The sequence below is a fragment of the Megalops cyprinoides genome, chromosome 1 (assembly GCF_013368585.1).
Source record: "Megalops cyprinoides isolate fMegCyp1 chromosome 1, fMegCyp1.pri, whole genome shotgun sequence".
In the NCBI taxonomy this organism is placed as follows: Eukaryota; Metazoa; Chordata; class Actinopteri; order Elopiformes; family Megalopidae; genus Megalops; species Megalops cyprinoides.
This window is the reverse complement of record NC_050583.1, coordinates 52,524,600-52,545,660: the sequence shown is the minus strand read 5'-3', so window position 1 is coordinate 52,545,660 and position 21,061 is coordinate 52,524,600. Positions and strand designations below refer to the sequence as shown.

Sequence of the window (21,061 nt, the reverse complement as noted above, 5' to 3'; positions counted from 1 at the left end):
AGGAATGCATATGCAGTTAAGGATATTGTAGTAGGTGTTGTAGGGTTGGTAGCATGTGATATGTAGGTGTGCATATATAGTTAAGCATTTTGTGGCAGGTGTTGTAGTTGTGCTTATACATTGTTGTGTATGTATCTGTATGGTAAAGTATGTTTCTCATGATTGTAAAGAATATATGGATTGAATATATCTTATTGAAAATCCCTGGTGTTGTAGGGGAGGTTGTGGTCTAGTGCAAGCTGAAGGCCAATGTGAATTATCCTAAATGTTCCTTTTATTCTGGAATTTTATCTGAACCATGTGCCAAGAAGAGGACAGTAAAAAAAACTCCAGTTCCAGAATGTTTTATTCAGTGCGGTTGTTTCCGTGACTGTCTGCTAAAATCTAGGATAACCTGTCACAGTTTGAAAACATGAAAAACAGAAACCATAAACTCTGGCAAGCACAGTGCCCAGTGGAGTTAAATGGGTTAATTGCTTCTTATATTTCTTTTGGCCGGTGCATTCATTTTTATTTTCGAGCTTCAGGGCTGGCACGACTCCGTGAGTCATCATTGGCCGAAGCAGGCGATTAAGACAGAGGTAATTGTGGTTAGTGAGCGCTGTAAGATGGCATGAGAGATGACACGGGTCAGAAGAGAGGCTGCTTAGTGCCAGCTGCCCTTTGAGTGCTCCTCATTACCGCCAGGGAACAGAAGGTTGGCGCCACATCAGAGGGGTCAAGGGCACCCGCCACTGCACCCGTGCCGACTACGAAGTGAATCCGCCCTCAAGACGACTCTGCGGGTCGGGTTTACCGGACTTGCCGTGCAAGCGAGCCTCCTCCACCGCAGTGCTTTCAACTCTCCATCCTATTTGCTGTTTCCAGAACAAGATGTTCATCTATAGAGGGAAGGAGTACGAGCGGAGGGAGGACTTTGAGGCCAGGCTGCTGACCCAGTTCCCAAACGCTGAGAAAATGAAGACGACCACCCCTCCCAGCGAAGACATAAAGAACTCCTCTGGACAGTGTATCCTTTTTGCAGATGCACACGCACACACGCACGCACGCACGCGCGCACGCGCACGCACACGCACGCACACACGCACGCACGCACGCACACACACACACCCATGCACATACACAACTGCATCTACACATACACACACACACGCACATGCACATGCACACATATGCGCACGCACACAACCCCATACACATATACAAGTACACATACACGCACCCTGAGCTTGCATACTATTCTAAACTTCCTGCCACATAAAAATTTTCCTTCTATCAATAAAATTGTCCTACAGTGTTCTCAAAGTTAATATATGGATAGTTTGAAAAAATGATTGTACCTTTCTAACAGACATTGTGTACCTGCTGATGTCATCATTCTTCTTAATGGTTTTCAACAGACATTCAGTGTTTTACAGTGAAACCGATCCTGGAGCTCCCACCAAAGTTCCAGAACAAGCCAGTATCAGAGCAAATTGTGAGGTATAACATGCAAGTTTTTCTGTGTTTGCTCAAGTATTCTCAAAGTGTGTGCATATTACTACGTTTTCTCAAGTCATAATGATGGTGCATATATGGTACACATATGTATCTTTCCTGTTCATTTGTTGGTTGTTGGTTATTTGTTTTGTCTTTTTTTTCTTTTTTTCCTTATGCATATAAGTTGAATGAATTCCAGTAAGATTGGCAGCGGCTTGATGGGGAAAAAAGAGCTGCTATTCAAGTAATAAAAATGAGGTCTCCTTGCATTCGGAAATATAGTTTTCCATGTTTGCTAATTAAGCAGCAGATGAAAAGATAAACACATTAATGTGGCTCTTGTCTCCGTGTTGCCAGTACGAAGAAAGTGGAAGTATCAGTACTTCAGCCACCACCTAAAAATTGAAGCTAGAACTAATGTTACAACTATCGATAAAGGAAATTTCCAAGCACTTCAATGACACGCATTGGGTCGCTGCGTTCTTCTTGTCCACCTTGCAGCTTGGTATTTTTCCACAGTACCCTACTTTGCCGTGACGTTTCCAAAATGTTAGGGGTGGAAGGTTTTCCTCCTCAAAACTTGAAACACTGTCATTGCAGTGATGTAGGAATAATTCTATCGATTTTTGCCACACTGTGTCTTCTTGTACAAGTGAGCTTGATGCCAGGGAGATGGGCGGTCGACACTGTACTACATTGTGAAGCAGGAACAATCTGACTGCACTTAAGTGTCCGGCAATACTTACAGGATTACATTAATTAGAAGTGAGCTCTTCTAAATGAAGCGTTCTTTTTTATAAAGGCTGGCCAAATGCCAAGTTATTCCTCAGTTATTCCTTTCGCATGGAAGCCATAAAAACGTTGCATTTTACTGCTGGGGCTCGTGTTAGAATATTTAAAAAGGAAAATAAAGGCTGTCATCTTGAACACGGTTAGGACATGGGAAGGACATGTCATTGTTCAGGGGTATTGTAATATGATTTTGAGTAATTCATATTGGGGTCAAAATTACATGAACATATTGTAGATAAGTGTTGTTTAGACTATACAGAGGTGTATGTCTGGATGCTGGCTGGAGGGATAATGGTAATATGCCTTAAACTGGATAGGTCAAGGAAAGGGATTGTTTTAAAAGTGTTTTAGTTTGTGATTAAAATGGTAACAATTCTTTTGGATTAATAGAATATGTTTGATATGTTTGCAATGAAATGTACCACACATACTATTCCCTCACGTTAGATAGGCTTCTGCACTCCGCTTTCTCTGATGTCCAACCACTGAGATAAAAATTGACCTTCTTTTGAGTACACCCCACATGAGTAACAGAATTGGACTGTAGTTAGTACGTAAGTTAAGTATTAATTACATGCCTGTTTTCTTCCATAGAAAGACCAGAACTGAAGCTGTTTGTCTATTTACCAATTCTGTGCCTTTGGAGCATTACAAAAGCACAGAGGGGTCACTCCGCGAACTGACCATCACTGTATGTAAATGTGGCCGGGTGTACACGGTGACCTTGATTTGTTCTGGCTGCTGATGTTCCAATCCTCAGAAGTCACAGAAGTTACTGCGCGTTTGGCAGGGATTATCGGCAGAAAGCAAATACGCGCTCCGCGTGCGCTGGGGACGGAGGGCACTGAACACCATGGAGCACGGCAGTGTGTCGCGCAGGGGAGCGCCGTCCGAGTCAGCTGTGCAAATCGCGGCAGGATTTCAGAGGCACTATCTGGATGGTGTTTGGTCGTGTAAATGATACATGGTGTTTGTTTATAGATTAAACCGCTTTTTTTTTAAGCATGTTTATGCTCAGATATCTCGGCGAGCGATCACGACCGCAGGTCATTGCCCGGATCTGTTGTTGTTTGCTCCTTAGTCTGTTTAAATATGTAATGCCGGTAATAGCCTGGATTAGCAGAGTCTGCTTGTGCAGATAGAAGGACAGTCTGGCTGAATTGTTTACTCTCTGCATAAGATCAGCAGTGCGTAAAAATAAAGTAAAAACCTCTCGCCCCCATAGTGCAAATACAATTTAGGTACACTTTGCTTCATCCACGCCTTTGTGGGGTTTTAGCATAGCAGCTAATTGACAGTTAACTTATTGGGGTCACATTGCTGCTTTCTCCGTTAATCTGTTTGTTTGATCAAAGGCTCAGAAGACCAGATCCAACTTTCAGCCTCCGCATATCAACATAGCTGTCCGTTTGAGCCATAGGCATTAGAATATCATTAGAGAACAGAAAGCACTGGTCTGCTGTTGGGGGTTTATGTTTGAGAAAAGCAACACAATCAGAGACGAATGGCCGGAAACGAAGCGCCAGCGCGATTTTATTTTTTCAGATGCCATAAGTTTGGAGGACTGCAAAGTTTTAAACTGTGTTGCCTGTGCCAGCCACATAAACTAATTGAATGTTCTTCATCAAGGGGACATATGACTCCAACTGCCAAATGCACAGCAAAAATATTCATAAATTTCTATTGTAGTCCGAATTGGCCACACATTAAAGCCCCCCATCTCTGCATTTGATCTATTATAGAAATGGTCCTGTATTTGTAAAATCTGACTTAAAAGCTTTCGCGAACCATATGGTGCATTTGTAAATAGCAAAAGTAGCGTCTATTTTTTTTTTTTTTTGCATTAGCCAAAAAGCAGCATTCCTATTCACCACAGAGCTGCACTCTGGGTGCTTGCTCTCTCTCTCTCGCTACCAGACAGACTGTCTGATCAGAAAAGAGGACGCTGGCTTAATGGAACACCAGGAGGAGTATCATTTTCTGAGTGTGAAAAGTCTATTAACCCCAAGTTGTGGGTTCACACTAGGCAGTAATGTGCTGTCTGCCACACAAGCTACAGCTCTCACTCTGTCCTGTTGGGAGAAAGTGCACTGAATGCCATGAGAACAAAATGAATTCATTTCCAGCCTCTAAGTTGTCTTTGGTATTTCTTTTAATTTGCCACATACACATTCTAAATTTTATTTTAACTCATGTATATAGTGTTTTTTTTTCTTGTACAGTTTGAAATGCACTGAAGAATGAAATCAAACCACGCTGTGATCTCAACATTACGTCCACAGTGAAAAAGATGACAGTGTAGCTGGACCTCTTGATGCATATAGATTCTCCATTTGCCCTGAAGAGGGAAATCAAACTGTGCAATCAAGCTGAAAAGTGCATGGTTACACAGTACACACTCCAGTAATGTTTCAATTGTATTTCGTTCATCTGTCATTCAGCTCTTCTCTCTCTCTCTCTCTCTCTCTCTCTCTCTCTCTCTCTCTCTCTTTTTCTTCCTTCCTTCTAGTTTTTACACTGTTAACGAAGTCCACAAATTCCAGTATTCCAGACCGGTTAGGAAGGGGGAGAAAGACCCAGACAACGAATTTGCGGTAATTATAAATTTTGTGGTTGATATTGTTGCCATTTATTTAAACTCCTGTTCAATTTAGTTGTTGTTCTCCTCCCCTTAATCCTCTGAAAAAAATGGATTCTGTGCATTTGGCACCCTGTATGTGTTGCACAGAACTACTTCTCTGCTCTAGCTTGGCCTTGATGGGAAAAATCTCACTAGAGCACCTCCACCTCACCAAACCCTTTACCCCCCCCCCAAGACCCCCTTCGCCGGACTCTGAAGGTGGCCTGACTCACCTGCACCAAGATCAAAGGCACTCATTTTACACCTCCACAGAGAAGATGAACCCTGCTCTTAGGCAAGAGGCATGGGTAGAAATGGAACCAGCTACTAGATATGATGCACTGACAACTTAACTCACACGGTTCCGTTTTTATCACCATGACTCGCACCAGTAGTTTGAGTGTGTGCTGGGAGTAGATAACTCTGTAACGGGTGGTGTGAAGTGCAGAACTGCCTGTGGAGTTTATAAGGGAGCACATTTTGTTTGAATTTTGAATGCTCTGATTTTTTTCTATGTCCTTCCACTAAAGTTCAGTTATCTTTAAATTGGTGGTAATTAAGAACGAATTATATATTTGGTATTTCGAGTCAACCTAAATTGCATTGAGTTTACAGCATTTTAGGCATGCTGTAATGGCATAATCTATGGAAATGTAATAGTCAAAGGCTAAATAACAACATTTTTCGTTGTGTGAGCGTTCAAAAATCATTTCAGAATGATTCTGAAAGCACCCAAGGGAACATAAAAATTCATTTTTCTTCCTCTTCTTCACGGCTGCAGAGTCATTATTTCATTTTCTGTCTCTTCAAACTATTAGTTGAGAGTCCCTCTCATTTGCAGAGGCTCTGAACAAGCTCTAATGAGCTGTCAGCCACAGCCTTTAATAACAGGAGAGGCTTCTCACCAAAAATTAATACAAAGGGAAAAAAGAAATCTTTTTCTGTCCCCCCTCAAAGCCCCACCGGCCGTGTACTTTTCGTTAAAGGCTATCAGAGTCCCTCGTTTCAGTAGGCCACGTAAGCAGTTTCTCAACAGTTGAAGAGGTAGTTGAACAAACAACAAGCAACTCGTCCGTCTGCCCTTTCGAGTGATGCCCTCGCTCGGTGGCTGTGGCCTGGTGCTTCATTAAAAGGCCACCGCGTCCTTTACCGGGTCCCCCCTTTTTTCTCCTCACAGACCATGTGGATCGAGAGGACCACGTATGTGACGGCCTACAAGCTGCCAGGGATCCTGAGGTGGTTCGAAGTCGTATCCTTCTCCACGGTAAGTGTGATGCATGGGGAAGCCGGTCCCCACCTCATAAGCAAATCGCAGAATGCTCGGGAGAAAGTGGATCGATACGATTTGTCCACGTAAGCGTCGCGGACAGCCAGATTAATGGGCGCGCTGGCCTCTGTGCAAACACATACAATAGGCCGATGGAGATTCTGCTAATAGCCCCAGCTACGCACCGAGTGATACCGCGGTGCCGCTCTGGCTAAAGCCTGCTCTGTGGTTATCCAGTCAGAAACCACCATCAGTCCAAACGATCAGGGAAAGAAAATTGCTGAAGCTTCGACTTACATTTTGTGAAGTAGTTTTGTACTTTAGTTTTTAGTAGGAATTGAACATGTTTATATGCAAAAACCTAAATAATGAAAACACTCACACTGACTTTTTATTATTGTTTTTGAATAATAATTTGAATATATAATTACACATTTCTCTTTAACAGTTGTGTGATAATGAAAGTAGTCAGAATTATAATTAGTGTTGCTCAAAAAGTCTCAACAGGTATTTTCAATGGGCATTTTCAACAGGTAGAAAGTAGCAGAATTGGTTTCGACAAGCGTTTGGGAGTGATGGTGCTCAGCTTCCTCTGTAAGCCTGACAGTGCATTCATATCATGACTTGTACCGCACTCGGCAGCCCACACTGTAGCTCTTCAGCGTGTTTGTCTCAGACCTAAAGTATGTCCCGTAGTCGGGACCCACCTACGCTCTGTGCACTGCACCTGCATTAAGTATGGACACGAGAGCAGTGGTTGTCACACGTGCACTTGAGTGTATGTATGTGTGTGTGTGTGTGTGTGTGTGTGTGTGTGTGTGTGTGTGTGTGTGTGTGTTTGTGTGTCTGCCTCACACAAGCCATGTTATTAACATAGACCTACATCTACAGCACAATCCATGGTGTCATGACATGCACACATTTTTTGAATGTGTACAATTTTTTGAACGCCAGTGTCATTTGCACTGGCGACCGGCTCCCACGCGTTGTTCTAAAAGATAACTGCAATATAGGCTGCTGTGTTTGCCTGTAAAACGGCACATCGAACGTGATCGCAGCCTCCGTGCGACGTGCGGTTATAACGCGACGCCTGCTGTCGCTACGGCCCGTGGCATGACTGCAAACTGCGAACCGCCAGCGAACTTCAGAGCTGCTTATTTCATTGCGCTGGAGGTAGTGATGACACTAATGTTTATTCTGGGGCTCTTTTGATGAGCTTCAGATTCACGGGGATAGGAGATCTCGAGGAAGCTGGGAGCCGAGCTCCGTCAGGAAGGCTGTCTCTGCATCAGTAGCTGCTCACAGAGGGGGCATGATACAGCAATATGTAGCCTGTAGTCTCGGCCATACACCGGAGATATGACCAAGTCATTGCAGACCACTGTGATGGCTTAAAAGGCGCAGTACCTGTACATGTCTAAGGAGTAGGAACATGGATTATATTTCCTCTCTCCCCTCTGGGAGCTCCGGTTTTCTGCTTTTCATTTTTGAATCCAGGCAGTTTTCCCATGTAGCACGGTTACAGAGAGAAATGGGGGATTTCTGAGGGGACTCCAGCCAGAATGAGGGTTAGAGGAGAGAGTCTGGGGATCGGACGGGTATCAGTTTTGGCTCTTCTGTGCATTTTCCGTCTCAATCAGAGCACAGCCAAGCGCTTCTTCCCTTTATGCGCCATTATTTTGTCAAAAAAAAAAAAAAACAATGGTACTTAGCGTAATTAGGCTTCCTAAGTATTCTGCAATCAATTATGCTTTATTTGCCACTTTGATTAGCCTCTTTCATGTCAGCGGTATGGAATCGCCCGCTGAAAGGCCTGGCGTGTGTCTCCGGCACGTACTCTCTCCACAGCTTCCCACCACGCTGGCGTTCAGCAGGATGCCAGCACACTCTCCTTATCTCTCCCTCCCTCTCTCTGCCTCTCCTCTCTCTCTCCCTCTCTCTCTACATCTCTCTCTTTCCTGCCACTTTCTGTGTGTCTCTCTCTCCAGATCATTCTCTCCTTCCCTCTCTTTTTCTGTCTCATCTCTCTTCCCCCTATCTTTTTCCCTCTCTCTGTCCTTATCCTCTCTCATTTTGTCCCTCTCCTTCACTCTGGCTATATCCCTCTCCTTTTCTTTCCCTCCCTCCCTCCATCTCTCTCTCTTTCCTGTCACTCTTGCTATCTCTCTTCCCCTCACTCTTTCTCCTTCCCTCATCTCGCTTCCCTCTTGCTCTCTTTCCCTTCCTCACTGTCTACAAATCTTCTTCCCTTTCCTCTCTCATTCTGTTTGTCTCCTTCTCACTCATATATCCCTCTTTCCCTCTTCCCCTACATATATCCTCTTCCTCTCTTCTTCTCACTCCTCATCCTCTCTCATCTCTCATCTGTTTTGCTCTGTTTCTCTCCCTCACTGTCTCTGTCTCCTCTTTCTATGTCTTCTCTTCCATCTCTGTCTGTCTCTTCCTCCCTCTTTCAGTGTATCCCTCTCCCTCTCCATCTCTCTTTCCCTCTCTCTCCCTCTCTGTTCCTCTTTCTCTCTCTTCCTCTTTCTTTGTCCTTACCTCTCTTCTCATAACCCCCTCCCCCCCCATCATGCTCCCACACAGAATTCTGAGGTGTGTTTCTGAAAGCATAGTGATGCAGGATGGTGGTATATCAAAGGCTCCCGGGACTCGCGGGGTTAAAAAGGTGAAAGACCGCTGTGCGCTGGGCACAACCTCCTCCTCTACGGAAGAGAGGGACAGAGCTCCACCTACCGACCCAGGCCTCCTCTCTGGAGCGCAGGGGATGAGTGATGGCTATCACCGCAGTGTACTCTACTCATGGCTGTCAGTCTCACGCTGTTTTACTGCGTACACAGTTGCTTTTAAGTAGGGGTGTTCAGGATGGTGTTTTAAAGCTAACACCTGAAGCAAGGAGTGAGTCGATTTGTGATTTACATATGTAGCATTGAAAGATGACAGCTGATGTCTTGTCCTAAATATGTTGTGTAGCATTCTGCAGCTCTGACGCCAGTTCACAGGGCTGGCCTTATGAAGAAGCAGTGTAAGTGGTTGCCTAGGGCACCAACTCACCACCAGGGTCACTGCGTGATAGTTATTTTAATTTATTCATTTTTTCTAGTTCATGTTCGTGGTATTTCACTCTTTGTTTCTGCGTAATGACCCACACACACATGAGGAGTTTTGGGGAATTGTGATGTTAGCACATTGTTCCAGGGCTGTTATCCTTTTATATTCCATTATTAAGTGAAGGGCAATAATGTGTGACTTGTAGTAGACACTCTGACAAACATTTGGACCAGACTGTAGCATTGAAATATATGTGTGTTATATATATATGTATATAATACGCTTTCAGTTATTGTTATATGAGATCCCGTGTATCACCTCTCTTTCAATATCTGTGCAGCTAATCCCATTCATTGACTGACACCAACACAAAGATTGTTCCGAAATCAATTAGATGCCTTTACGTTTTTGTAGTCTGACTAATTGTCAATTTTAGCAATCTGTTAGCTGTAGATTTGAGCAGCTGTGCGACGTCTGACCCTCCGAGAACAACACTGATCATTACAATAGCCTTCCTGCCTGGCTCATGAATGAATAATTACTTGTTCTATCTTTTGAACCCTTTGTGCAGTCTGAATGGCTGCTTAGCCAGAATGGTTTATTATGCGCTCTTCTTTTGTTTACCGAGTGCAATTGTGTACAGGCATTTTATTTTTATTTTTTTTTTCCCTAGTTCCATTAAATGACTCCCCAGTGGGCATGCATCATCATTATGTAGATAATATGAATACATTAGCACATATTTCCAGAGTGCACCTTTTCTTGTCACATATTACTCACCCATTAAAGAAAGAAACTGATTAAAAAAAAAAAAAAAACACCCCCCCCCCCCCCCACTTTCTCTCACTTTGTCCATAATAGACAAAGAAACCAGTCTCTGGATTCCCTTTGAATCTGCGGGATGTTTACAGTTCAATTTGAGATGGACACGGTGAAGACTCGCTAAAGGCAGCTGAAAATTGCATTTTAGTATTTACCTTTTCTTCTCCTTGATGCAAAAAAAAAGAAAAGAAAGAAAGGAAAAAAAAAGCGCTCGTACGCATTCCAGCGTCGGCCGATTTCGTGGCTCCCGTCGCATTGAGCTTGCATTATCACAAAACGCGCACGTCGCCGTGACAGCCTCCCCTTAATGTGGGGTAAGAGAAACAGCAGCCGTGCGCCATGCAACACGCTACCGCACGGGCAACAGAGGTGGAGAGGAGACAGGAGGAGGCAGATGGGGGTCATATCCCCCCCACAGCGCTCCGCTCTCCCATTTGGTGAATAATACGCCAGGGCTGATGCAGACTGTGAAAAAGCCCTCCATCTGAAGTCTGCATTAAAACCAGGAGTGGCGTCAGCCCAAATTAGACGAAATTACAGATTGGAGATTTGTCACTCGGCCACACGAGCTGCTAAAATTGGAGGTGCTTAAACCGTTATTTAGGGAGACAATCCACGGGCTTTTTTTGTTCTTACCAAAAGTCTGTGAAGGGAGCTTTTTTATTATTATTAGATCAGTTATTGTGGTTGACAGATTTCTTTTTTCCCCTGAATCCAGTCCCAGGTCTTTAGTGGATTCAATTGCAATCCCTAGGACAGATGGTCAGAAGTTGCTGAAGTTGGTGATGGAGCCATAATGGGGCTTTATGCCATTTAAGTCAAGTTTCTGAAAGAGTTTCATAACATAATGTAATCTATTCAGAGCTCTAAAATGCTGTTAAATATGGTCTCTGGAAGATGAGCTTTATTTTCTCCAAACAATTCGCAGCTAGTTATAAAACTTTCTAACAACTTGTAACATAAATTCTTGTTCCGGGTGGTGGCGTTAAGCACATGGAGAATTTGTTTGCCTACTTTTGCAGTCTGTAGGTGAATTATTATTGATCTGTTTAGCAGACCCTTTTATCCAGGGTCAATTTACATATTACACATATTATTAATTTGAGTTTTTACCACAGAAAAGGTTAGGTGTCTTGCCTTATGGTGTAACACCACTGCCCCATTTTGGATTTGAATTTGTGACCTTGTCATAACAAGCCTAGGTGCCTCTACAGTTTAAACTGCTTGAAGGTTATTAGGGTACACTTCATGGCAGAGAACAGCCTTTAGACGCTTTGCAATGAAACATCTGAATAACATGTTTGGGTGTTTTAGTCTAGGCAATAGTGTTGCGTAGTGGCAAGGAGCAGGGCTTGTAACCAAAAGGCTGCTAGTCCGTTTCCTCGCTGGGGTACTGCTTTTGTACCCTGGGCAAGGTACTAAACCCACAATTGCCTCAGTAAATATCCAGCTGTATAAATGGATAACATGTGAAATCTGTAACCTATGCGAGTCATTCTGGATAAGAAGGTCTGTTAAATGACAATAATAGGCTCAATAGGGTGTAATGTAGGCTCAATCAGGAGGGGAGTCTTCCGGGGCTTTCTCTTTCTGCAGTTAGTAGCCCCTCTGCCACTTGTGCTTGCAGGAGGAGATCAGTCCCCTGGAGAATGCCATAGAGACCATGCACCTGACCAACGAGAAGATCAACGACATGGTGCAGCGGCACCTGAACGACCCCAACCTGCCCATCAACCCACTCTCCATGCTGCTGAACGGCATTGTGGACCCCGCCGTCATGGGCGGCTTCACCAACTATGAGAAGGTACTCAAGGCATAACTCACCGAGAATCTCCTGGGTCTATGTGTACTTTTTTATTCTTAATTGGAAGGGAAATTGTTCTTATTTTATCGTTTGGCCATTATTTCATTATAATTGGCCCTTTGTTTCCCGCTTATCAGCTCTCCGTTTGAGTGGTTTTCAGCCTTTTGGCATTGCATATTTATGTATTTATTCATATAGACCTCAGAAATTTAATGCTTCTTTGTTGATTTTATTTTGCTTTTTATTGCTTATTATTCTATTCTCATTCTATTCGACATGTCTTTCTCAGTTTTAAAAGTTGGAACATCCTAAGTTCTTTTCATTCTAACATCTGTTCTGCATTCTTGCTTAATTTGTTTCAGACTTTTGTAATACTTCATTTCCTTTTATCTTGTGTGTGTATTTATGCTATCAAAATCAACTCTGTGATAGGAATTGCACTTTATTGTGAAGTGACTTGTTGAATTGTCAGATAACAAAGCTTCATTGAAGCATTCATTTGCAGCAAGACAAGAACAAAGAAAATGCTGACACTCATCTCCACAAGTCATTTTACCAACATTTTATGCTCTGCTTGATTCAATATATTTATATGTATTTCAATATATTATAAATATGGAAATGAAATATAACTATAACAGGAAGTTGGCACCGCAGAAATTGACTAGTTTGATCTTTGAGTCTTTGTGAGGTCAGAGCCAGGGTTTATGTTTATGTTTATGTCTCTAGAAGATTCCCTAAAATAGTTGTTTGTTATTTCTTCCTGGGTTTTAATGGATATGCTTCATAGTGTAGTGTCTTTAGCAGGTTCCATTAGCAGCCATTTGTGATTTTGTTCCTGGGTGTAATAGATGTCTTCCATGGTGTTTCTAGAAGGTTCTGTTATGTTCCGTTGTATAGTATAAGTAGTTGTTTGCAACTGGTTATAGGTTTTGATGGATGTGCCTTCATGGTGGTGTTGCTTTGGAAGTGCAGCTCCAGTAAGCAACACGCACCAGAAGAAACCTCCCTCATTCGATGATTCATTAAAAGCTGTTTTCTTCATGTTGAAATTTATTTGGATAAGTTGTCTGACATTTGAAGATGACTTTTTTTCTCCAAAAGAGATTACTCTTTTCCTCAGATTGCAATTTCAGGATTTTTTAAATAGACTTTTTAATAGAATCACCTCATCTCTCCTCCTGATTGCTCCTGCTCTGGCAATAACATGTCTGTCTTTTTTTTCATACATTACTCATGGTTCACCTGTGCAAGACTCAGACCAGTCTTGTCCTATTCATCATTACATACATATTTCTTCCAATTCAAAATTGCTGTCAGAACTGCCATTTTAAGGACCCACCTGTTAAAAACGAAAACCTTTAGCCTTGTGTTCCTCCTTGAAGCAGTAATAACTGGTGACCATTTGTAATAAAACAACTCCAAACTGAGACGTTTGTGTCACGCTGAAAACTTTCCTTCTTTGCAACCCGGGCACGGCGGAATGGCGCAGGGTTCCCCTGGGGTCATTCTCCATTTCGGAGCCACTCAATGCTGTAGAGAGTGCTCTTATTAAATCTGACTCTCCCCTGTCTCCCTCTCCTCTCACCGCCAGGCCTTCTTCACAGAGAAATATTCGCAGGAGCACCCGGAGGACCAGGACAAGATCGAGAAGCTGAAGGACCTGATCGCCTGGCAGGTGAGGCCACATAGACGCCCCCTCTCCTCCCGTCGGCCCGCGACACCTCCCCTCAGGCTGCGTGCCCCCCCCCATGCCCCCTAATTGGGAGGGCGGTTTCTGGAGGAACGGCCGCATCACGCAAGTGTTAACTAGTCCGCAGAGATCCAGCTACCTCTTGAATATTTAATATTTAATACTCTTGCTCCCCTCTCTACGTACCAAGCAACTCTTATTGAAAGCAGCATACACAGCCAAACTGTACGGAATGACTTAAACTGTAATCAAGCTCATGAATGCAGTTTGTCTTTTATCCTCTGCCTCCAGTGCCAATCTGAAAACTGAATTACAGTTAGGCCTGCGTTAACGCTATGACTGGCTCATTGTTATTATCAGTAGCTAGATGAGCGGGGCCTGTAATCCTAATGAGTATACATATGTATGATGCCACTCTGTAGGTAAAAATTGCCAAGATGGTAATGCAACAGCCCACTATTAATTTTTAACAGTGTGCTGCACTGTGCTCAGATAGATGATATTTTATTTAGGCAAAAAAAAAAAAAAAACCTATGGACGCAGATCCATATATTAGGTACTTGCCTGTTCAAATGTACAGAGCTTCACCAAAGGTCACCAAAAGGCTCAACATGACAAGCAGGAAGAGGAGAAGTAGTGTTCTTTTACAGTAGGGCCACCTTAGGGAGTACATATAGGATTAAAAACAACAGCCATACTTTGTCATTTTGCTACAGGAATCATTTGCTGAACTGTCGCTAGTAGTAACTGTTGTGTATAAAGGGCAGCAGTATAATTTACATTTTGTCATTTAGCAGATGGTCTTACCCAGAGTGACTTGCAAAGAGCATGTGATACAGTATAATATCCGTAATGTAATATATTGGTCTACAGCTGTAACTGTGGACTTGAATTAAATTCTGTTTTAGTGAACCTTTCTGTGGAAGTCAGGTAGAGTTCACCCCGACGTCTTCAGTGTAGCTGTTGTGTGTCAGAGTCTTGCCAAATGTTTGGATTTTGTAGGAATGCCGTAAAGAGGGTCTAAACAAAAACATAGCCGAAGGTTACGACTGTAACCCAGTATTTTAAAGCAGGATTATAACGAAAGAGAGTTTGTGCTGATTCGAGCATTTTTGAACTCGGCCCCTTGTACTCAGCTGAAGTGTTGCAGGCAAAGCAAGGTGGAAGTAGCAGCTCTGAACAGCGTGTTCTCAGGATCTCAGATCTGCATGTTCTGCAGGGCCCGGAGGTGTGCAGCGTTCAGGACCTCCCACTGTTACCTTGCTTTAATCATCTCCCACCCGCATGGCACCCTCCATCAGCAGCTCTCTTTAGAACACGCGGCCTTTGCTCTTGTGGAATCTACAAACTCTCCGGAACTCTCCAGAACTCTCCGGGGAGGGAAATCTGGATTGTTTCCCAATCCTGGGAGTCGTCCCGCACCAAACTTAACCAGCTGGCATCGCTAGGCTGCTTGCTGTTTCTCATCCACCTGTCACTGGATTTTTTTTTTTTATTGTGCATTTTGTGAATTCTACATCACAGTTATTTGCATTGAAATACTACAGCTGCGCCAGGACATTCCCCACCACAGCCTGATAAAAAGCAAGGCCAAACCAGTGTTATTCTTTTAAAAACTTGGCATTGATGGCGTTGAAATGTCACTCTGTTGTCCTAAGGCCTTGTTAGTACGAAATATCTGTCGTGGACGAATGTGTTCTGAGCTACAGATGAACCATTTTGTTGGCATGGCTGTGTACATCATCACAAAGTTTTTTTTTTTTTTTTATTGCCAAGAATCTTTCAAGCAACCCTCTTTTTCAATGCTAAATATAAATCTCCAAGGACCATTTCAGTCTGTTCCGTGAACATAAAGGGGTGATATCAAATGAATAAGTGCAAAAGAATGTGCTCACACACTTCTGCACTCAGTCTCAGCCTTTCCAGGAGAATGGCAGCTCTCACATACCACATCTTCATTACATCATATCCTATATCATATATATGGGGTGGCAGTGTAGTGAGGAGCAGGGCTCGTAACCAAAAGGTTGCCAGTTCGATTCCCCGCTGGGGCACTGCTTTTGTACCCTCGGGCAAGGTCCTTCACCCAGAACTGGCTCAGTAAACATCCAGCTGTATAAATGGATAACATGTAAAAATTGTAACCTACATAAGTCGCTCTGGATAAGAAGGTCTGCTAAATGACAATAATGTAATGTAAGTTATCTGTAGATCCAGTGAATCTAAAGCTGCAATAGGACACACTGGCATCAGGAAAGAAATACTTAACAACACAGTGCACAAGCTGTCAGACTGTGAAGGAGTAGAGGAAAGGAGTATGTTAAATGCTTTCTTTCCTGTTTGTTTTGGCTGTGTAGCTTCCTTATATTTAACACCCAGAGTTCTTTGCATAGCATTTTGGCACTCCTGGCTAGATATCAGTGCAACTCTCTCTGCCTCTTTATTTTGCCCATTGCCTTTTAAGAGCAGCTTATGATGTACTGAAAACAAGTACGGATCAGGAGACATTTTTTTTAATTGCATAAGCCTCCCTGCTGTTTCTCGAAACTCAATCACTGATCAGTATGCGTTCAGCACTTTAAACAAATAAGATGTGATTTTACTTTGCCTGGCATGAAATGGGGCTTTGGCAGTGGATGTTCAGTGTAGTCCCTATTTTTTTTTTTTTTTGAAATTTGAATTTGAATTTCATTTGAAATCACAGCTGCACCATTGTTCATCAGCTGCACAGATCTTTGCAAATATTTCTTGTTCAAGAATTAAAAACATTATTCGAGTTTTAGATTTTACAAAATAATTGTAAAATCTAAACCCCCCCCCCCCCCCCACACACACACACACACACACACACACGCACGCGGACCTACTTCTCAGAAAAGACCATATGCCTTGACTGATAGGGAGTTATCACAGCTGCCGAAATGCAGCGGATCATTTAGGGTGTCTCTGTTTAAACACGTAGCCACCTGCAGACAGAGAGCTCACCAGGGATGATATGTATGGGAAAAAAATTATGACTCTAGCCTTTAATTTTTGAAGCACGTGTTGTTGGGGCAGACTGCAGTTTCCTAGTGGGGTGGCTGGCTGTCGGAGCCATTAAGATTCAGCTTTTACCCTTGTGCAGATAGCTGTTTGGAACAGGGAACACGTCATCTGTGTTTAGTGTCGTTAGGCGTCAGCCGCTGCTGAGTAACGGCATTTGAAGGACTTGTTCTCCTTAAAGATCTCAAGCAGTTGTGAAAGAAGGGATTGGGGTGTTAAGATTAGGGCTCCATTTCTGCCTCTGTTTGTACCTATTCTGGGTTTTCTTTTTGGACCTCATATATGTCCTAACACATAAGACCTTAATACATTTTTTGGCAAGTCTTTCATTTTTCATAATTCTTGTGGAAGAAGCATTGTAAGGACTGTATCAGGACTGCAAAAATCACTGTAAATGAAAATGAAGGACTCTTTATTTCTTAAAGCCATTGCTGCACCATAGCCTCTGTCTTCTTTTGAAAAAAACCATAAGGGATACATGTATACATGAGATTGCTAAGGAAAGAGTACTGAGAGTAATGTGTTCCAGTCTACCTAAAAAAAAAATACAGGCCTCATCCCACACCTTGGCTTATAGCTGGTCAGTGGGGTGGCCTATCTGTGTGTCACTCCACAGATAGCAAAGTTGAACAAGTAATGAAACTGTTTTCAAATCAGCTGCTAGAGCAGAATGCAGACACATCCCTTTAAGTTGTGATTGACTTAGGACAGGTAGCCCCCCGCCCCACATAATTCTAATTGTGAATGATGCTGATGCTTGTGTCATTCTCTGGGCTGTATCATCAGATCTGTCTACTCACTCGGCACTGTTACTATTTTTTTTAATTATTTGTTTCATTTTTTTACCCAGCATGCCACCATTCAGTCCAAAACAAGCCCATTTAAAATCAGAATTGGCTGTGCTTGTGGGATTTGACAAGTGGTAAATTAAACATGCCTCCCTTTGTGTGGATTTAGGAAATGAGAGTGGGAAACAGATTTTTGTGCTGGGGTAAGGCATGAGTGATTAAAGTTTTGTTCTGCTTCGTCTATCACACAGACCTGTCAAGTAACTGTGTACACACTAAGCTAAAAAGTACCGCCAAAGAGATGAGTAAGGAGTAAAGCGGCTGTTCTGAAAGGAGAGTGGCTCTTCCAGCAAGCCCGTCTCATTCCTTATGTCTCCCTCTGTCTCCCCCTCTCTCATCTCTCGTCTACTCTCTCCCTCACCCTCTAATTTCCTGTATCCTTCCATTTTTTTATCCCTCTCTTCCGTTCTTTCTCCTGTCATTATCACCTTTCTCTTCCCTCTACTGATGTACAGTAATTAATTTACTGAGATTGATGTACTTTTTACAGTTATTTTGTTTGTAAAATAGTTTAGGTAGTAACATAGTTTTCAACAGAGATATTCAAAATACAGTTTCTTTCCCCATCTTTTAACTTACTTAATACATATACCTAACTGTAGTACCTTAAAGTAAATTTACTGAGATGTATACACTTTTAATAGTTATTTTGTTAGTTAAATGCGTAGGTTCTAAAACAGTTTCTCTTACTCTCTCTCCCTCTTGCTGTGTCCTGTCCTTTATCTGCTCTAACTTTTGAAATCTGGGAAAGCTACATCATAAAGTAGTCGGTAATTATATTACCAACCTGATGATCAGTGCTTTTAATCCTGAGCAGAGCTAGGACAAGACGGATTGTTGATCATGTTGGCATTGGCAGGGTGTCACAGCAGTGCGTGTGAAGATATGTAGATACTGCCTTAAAACAAATCTAGGGGAAAAAACACTGCCCCCACCCCCAACTTTCCCCTCAAGGGATCACTCATCCTCAATTTTACCGCTTGGGGTGCATAGCCATTATACCAACTGGGGTACCCTGGCAGTGTAGCATAGTGGTTAAGGAGCAGGACTCGTAACCGAAAGGTTGCCTGTTCAATCCCCGCTGGGACACTGCTGCTGTACCCTTAGGCAAGGTGCTTAACCCACAGTTGCCTCAGTAAATATCCAGCTGTATAAATGGATAACATTGTAAAACAACTGTAACCTATGTAAGTCGCTTTGGATAAAAGCGTCTGCCAAAATGAATAAATGTAAATGTTAATGTAAATGTGTACACATATGAGGACAGCTGTGATCAAGATCCAGAGTTCATCTGGAATAGAGACTTCACAGGAGAGCGACCCGCTTACATTCACATTTACATTTACATTTATTCATTTGTCAGGTGTTTTTATCCAAAGAGACCTACAAGTGAGGCAGAGTACAACACAAGCAAAAAGCCATATAAGGAGTCGTCAGTGTTAGAAGCGCAGGATGACCAAGTGTCAACAGTTGGCCAGACTACATACTTATTTCCCTGACAGATAAATTCTCTTTCCTTTTTAATACAAATACAGTTCCATGTAATACAAAAAAGGAACAATAAATTTGGCTGTACATAAAAAAAAGTTTACCACTTTTGTGGATGTCACCAAGGGATGTGTGTTTTTAAAGAGGTTTTTAAAGAGTTTTTTTTATTTATTTTTTTTTTTTATGAATGACCTTAATCCCTCTGCGTGGTTTTAATACCAGGGATCTCACAGCCCATCTGTCTGCGCAGGCCTGTCTCTCCAGGCTCAGCTCACAGACGGTGCCTCCTCTGGAGCGGGGAGTTGAACAGAACAGCTAAAAGCTTGTTGACATGAAACACGAGTGAAATTTCCCTCCCTGACAAATGGCAGTAATGGTCTTCCTTACTTGTTTTCTGTGTTATTTGTAACCATCCTTCAAGGATTTTATATGCCAGTCAGTTAGTACTCAGTCTTCATCTGAGAGACATCTTTGGTACTCTCTCTCTGTTTCTCTCTCTCTCTGTTTCTCTCTTTCTCTCTCTCTCTCTCTCTCTCTCTCTCTCTCTCTCTCTCTCTCTCTCTCTCTCTCTCTCTCTCTCTCTCTCTCGCTCTTGCTCTCTCTAAATTATTCATACCTGGACCATGACCTCATACAGGTAGACACAAATGAGCATAGAAGCATATAAAAGTGGTTTAACTCAACATTTTTAAGTTTGTAATGATGAGCAACACTTTATTCCTGCTCTTGTTTCAGTGTAATGATAATCATGATAATCAGTGTATTTTTCCTTCTTAGTTTTGCACATTAAAACTACATTCCCTGTCATAAATACTGATAAAAGATTGGAGGACTTTATTCTCCATAATAATGTTTCAGCATTACATCTACAACACACTGATACCGATTAAAAAAGAAAAATCTGTCACCCAGGAAAATAAGAGATCCTACCCCCATCTCTTGCTCTCTTTCTCTTTATCCATTTCTCTCCATCTCCCAGTACCTCATAAAATACATCATTGTAAACAGTCCACTCCTAATACTTGTTTCCAGTGAAGTACAATCAGTATCATTGGAGTACAAAGTGTTCATTAAATGACAAAAATGTATTTTTTTCTGTTATTTTTTACTCCTATCTTTAGATATCTATATTTTTTTACTGATATGTGGCAGAAAGTGTCTCTGTATGCATGACTTTCAGTTCATTATTTTAATGGGAAGGTAGTGTTTGAGATATGTTCCCTGCCGTACACATGCCTGGGGAAGATCAAGCCTCGTAATTGTAACTGAAATATAAATTGATGTAAATTTTGTAATTTGAAGTTACTTTAATGAATGCCGACTTGACTCTACAAGTCTGCTAAATGATGTAATGTAATGTAAAAAGTCTTGTGAACGTACTTCATCTGCACCTGCTCTGGTCATGTCTCTTTGTCCCCTGCAGAATTCTCCCAGAGTCACATGGTGCTTACTCACATGGTGCAGCACACGGGACAAATTGACGGAGTTACTCCCTCACTCACACATGCCAGCATGTTGTACATCACCACTCTGTCTCACAGCCCCACCCCCAACTTTAGTGTATGCGTGTGCGCGCGCACACACACACACACACACACACACACACACACATGCACACACACACAATATAAAAGCCAGTAGCTGGAATGTGTTATGCATAAAGAAAGCTGCAGCCAAGGTGGTGTATCTTGGGGAATTTGAGAGAGAGAGAGAGAGACAGACAGACAGACAGAGAGGTGGGCTGCTGTGTTCTGAAACATGGACATGTACAGATGTTGTTTTGACTGCTTGAGCTCAAGTTTGGAGCAGTCAGACTGATTGTAGTACCATCTTTTCAACCTTCTAAATCTGGTTGCATTTGCCATTCAAATAATCTTCAGTCAGACAGCATAAATGCAATATACAGTAAAATACTGTAACCCAAATTATGTGCAACAAATACAGCACCATTTCTTCACCTCAATAAGATGAGTGACAGAATTTACAGTATATGTGTTTGATCGCATGGCGTTTGTGTTGGTCTTTGTGATTACTCCTGTTTCAGACAAGAGGAGCTGTTGCTATGGGTAACAGGTAACAAGCTTAGTCGCAATGAAACTACTGCTTAATATTTCTGCTTTGGGTTTCATTGATCTTTTCAGGGGCTCTGACTTGA

The 21,061-nt window shown here is 42.4% G+C and overlaps 1 protein-coding gene across 2 annotated transcripts in view; it reads left to right on the top strand.

Annotated features, from left to right (window-relative positions):
• The window catches only part of dock1 (dedicator of cytokinesis 1), a 250,829-nt gene that overhangs the window by 213,385 nt on the left and 16,383 nt on the right, over positions 1–21,061 (top strand). For both annotated transcript variants that reach the window (XM_036532118.1, XM_036532109.1), the window contains exons 41-46: positions 868–1,009; positions 1,401–1,482; positions 4,781–4,865; positions 6,069–6,155; positions 11,659–11,835; positions 13,430–13,513. In XM_036532118.1, the coding sequence (XP_036388011.1) occupies positions 868–1,009; positions 1,401–1,482; positions 4,781–4,865; positions 6,069–6,155; positions 11,659–11,835; positions 13,430–13,513 (657 nt within the window). The remainder of the gene's footprint in view (positions 1–867; positions 1,010–1,400; positions 1,483–4,780; positions 4,866–6,068; positions 6,156–11,658; positions 11,836–13,429; positions 13,514–21,061) is intronic.